General features: G+C 29.7%; 1 protein-coding gene across 1 annotated transcript; it reads left to right on the plus strand.

Annotated features, from left to right (window-relative positions):
* Positions 1–241: 241 nt before the first annotated feature.
* LOC126552593 (piggyBac transposable element-derived protein 4-like) lies at positions 242–1,981 on the plus strand. The gene has a single exon (XM_050207304.1). It carries the CDS (start codon positions 242–244, stop codon positions 1,979–1,981), a length of 1,740 nt encoding a protein of 579 aa, XP_050063261.1.
* The last annotated feature ends 1,294 nt before the right edge of the window (positions 1,982–3,275 follow it).

Below are 3,275 nucleotides of genomic sequence, written 5' to 3' on the forward strand. Positions count from 1 at the left end.
TTATCTCTAGTACCTATCGTTTAGACATACGTGAAACATTATCTGACTCATTTACCGAAGTGCAGTTGTTCGGAACGGTTGTGTGTATTTATTTATCTCACTGGGTGACAAGTGTCCACCACGCGACCATCTGAGCTTACTTCATCGTCTTAATTTGTAAGGTAAAAATATATACTAAATAATAATATAAAATCGATAATTAGGTAACATTTTATTCATATTTTTATATATTTAGTTTAATATGTCAAATAATAAAAGATTGAGACTTGAGAGGACTTCAGATGAAAATATTATTCGAAATTGGTTCGAAAATATTAGTAGTGAAGAAGAATCTTTTGGAGAGGATAGTGATTCAGATGAGGATATTTTATTTAGAAGTGATCATGATACCAATTCTGAAGAAGAGGCAACTGATTCCGAAATTGACGAGGCACCTGAAAATGCCAATAATTTTTACATAGGAAAGGATGGAATAACAAAGTGGTGTAAAATAAAACCTCCTGTAAATGTTCGTACACGTGCACACAATATTATAACCCATCTTCCTGGTCCTAGAAGAGAAGCACGCGGAAATAAATCTCAAATTGAAATTTTAAATTTATTTATTGATGATAATATTACCAGAATTATAACGCACTGTACAAATATTTATATTGAAACAATACGTGACAAATTTCAGCGAAGTAGAGACGCAAGGCTGACAGACGTTACAGAAATTAGAGCATTTATTGGACTATTATATCAAATAGGATCCTTTAGGTGCTCTCGTAAAAATATACATCAACTGTGGGATAATTCAAAAGGAAATGGAATGGAGTCATGTTACTTGACTATGAGTGAAAAAAGATTTCGTTTTCTTGTAAGATGTTTGCGGTTTGATGATGTGCGTGATCGAGCGGCTCGTAAACAATTTGATAAATTAGCTCCTATTAGAGATATTTTTACATTGATGGTTGACAATTTTCAAAAATATTTCTGCGCAAGTGAATATTTGACTATAGATGAGCAGTTATTAGCTTTTCGAGGAAAATGTCCATTTAGACAGTACATTCCCAGTAAACCGGCCAAATATGGAATAAAAACATTTGCTCTAGTTGATCCTAAAACTGTCTATACATTAAATTTAGAGACCTATCTTGGTACACAACCCGATGGACCATACAAAATTAGTAATGCTTCTCGAGATGTTGTTTTGCGATTAGTTGAACCTATTGTTGGAACAAATAGAAACATTACGGGTGATAACTGGTTTACAAGTATACCCTTGATTACCAGTTTGAAAGAAAAGAAGTTAACATATGTAGGTACAATTCGTAAAAATAAACGAGAGATTCCAAAAGAATTTTTACCTAACAAACAACGAGTTGAAACGTCTACAGTATTTGGATTTCAAAAGGACTGTACATTGGTTTCATATTGCCCCAAAAAAAATAAAACTGTGTTGGCTATCTCATCTATGCACCATGACGATGAAATAGATGAAGAAACAGGTGACAAAAAGAAACCAGATATTATTACATTCTATAATAGGACTAAAACTGGTGTTGATTTAGTTGATCAATATTGTCAAAATTACAATGTAGCACGTAACACAAAACGTTGGCCAATGGTTGTATTTTACAACCTTTTGAACGTGGCTGCCATAAATGCACTATGTATTTATAAATCTAATAACATGGGAAATATAAAAATAAAAAGGATCGACTTTTTACAAAACTTGTCATGGGAACTTATAAAACCACAAATTAAATTGAGATCTACAATAGAAACACTTCCAATTGAACTTCGAAGACGTGCTAAACTTTTGTTAGGAGAAAAGGAAACGACAGTTACAGAGACAGAAAAACCAGATGGATCCAGAGGTCGATGTTATGATTGTGGACGAGCGCGTGATAAGACTACCAGAAGGTGGTGTTGTAAGTGTAAGAAATGGATGTGCGGTGATCATTTAAAAGACATATGTAAAAATTGCGTATTATAAAAAAAAATGTTTTCACAATTATAAATATTAAAATATTAAAAAATATAATTATATAAATATTCTATTCATACATTTTATAATAGTTATCAATTAATAATGTAAATATTGATGTTTAATAATAATAAAAAAGTAATAAATGGTGAATATTTTTAATTTAAATCAATTATTTATTGATGGTTGACAACTGTCCCCCCCGCGCCTAACCTTATAACAAATATCGACGCGCTTAACCTAGGGTTAAAAACATAAGAACGTGTGTAGAACAAAAAACAGTTTATGTTTTTTGTCTTACTAAGTCATGTTTGAAAAAAATATTAACACATTTTTTATCATAATCAAATAACAATAAATTACAAAATTATATTATTGAATTTATTATTCATTAACTAAATCAATATTCTAATTACTTTTCTTGGTAGTAAAATAACATTAATTTGTTTAAAGAACGATTTATTCATAAGAAATGTAAACAAAACATAATTAATTTTAAAGTTTATTTTTCTATGTTCCTTTTTACATATTTTACTTATTAGATACTATGAGTAGGAGATATTATTTAATATTTTAATTGTACCTAATTTTTAAAATATTAGATATATTTATTATTTATTAAGAGGACGCTACCCATGCATTTGTTGTCTCCGTCTTACACACACCCGATATAGCAAAATTTCGTTCACTAGTTTCAATAGTGTGCTGTTAGTTTTGATATTAGAGTAAATTGACCTCTTATCAAACTTTTAGGTAAGAACATGATCTGTGCTTTTGGCGATTTTTCAATTTTTTCAAGCATACTATGAGCAAGTATGCAGTGAAATATCACAAATTAAAAATGCTCATATCCCGCTTGAAAATTAAACTATAGAATAGAAGCCAACGCTTAAACACAGATAATGTTATTATATAAAAATTGTATAATTGGTCAATTTACTCCAATATCAAAATTAACAGCCCACTATTGAAACTAGTGAACGAAATTTTGGTATGTCGGGTGTGTGTATGGCGGAGACAACAAATGCACGGGTAGCATCCTCTTAAAAAAATAACTACTTTATTTAATAAAGGAAAATGAATAAATTAGGAATCTATTATGTATTTGTATATTAATTGTAAATGTCAAATATGTTAAGGTTGTGTCCTTACACTCTATCATATTATAATAGCGGTGCTACTAAAATTCAGGTGTTTTTATTATATATTTCTTTTTGGTAACATTCATAATTTTGTTTTAGATCATTTTCGTTTTTTCTCAATTCATTTATTGGATTTCTGTGATTGTGACTTGTGTTAAGGT

Source organism: Aphis gossypii, chromosome X (assembly GCF_020184175.1).
Source record: "Aphis gossypii isolate Hap1 chromosome X, ASM2018417v2, whole genome shotgun sequence".
NCBI lineage: Eukaryota > Metazoa > Arthropoda > Insecta > Hemiptera > Aphididae > Aphis > Aphis gossypii.

Coding starts and splice junctions, on each gene's coding strand:
- LOC126552593 (XM_050207304.1), top strand. CDS start 242: ATGTCAAATAATAAAAGATTGAGACTTGAGAGGACTTCAGATGAAAAT.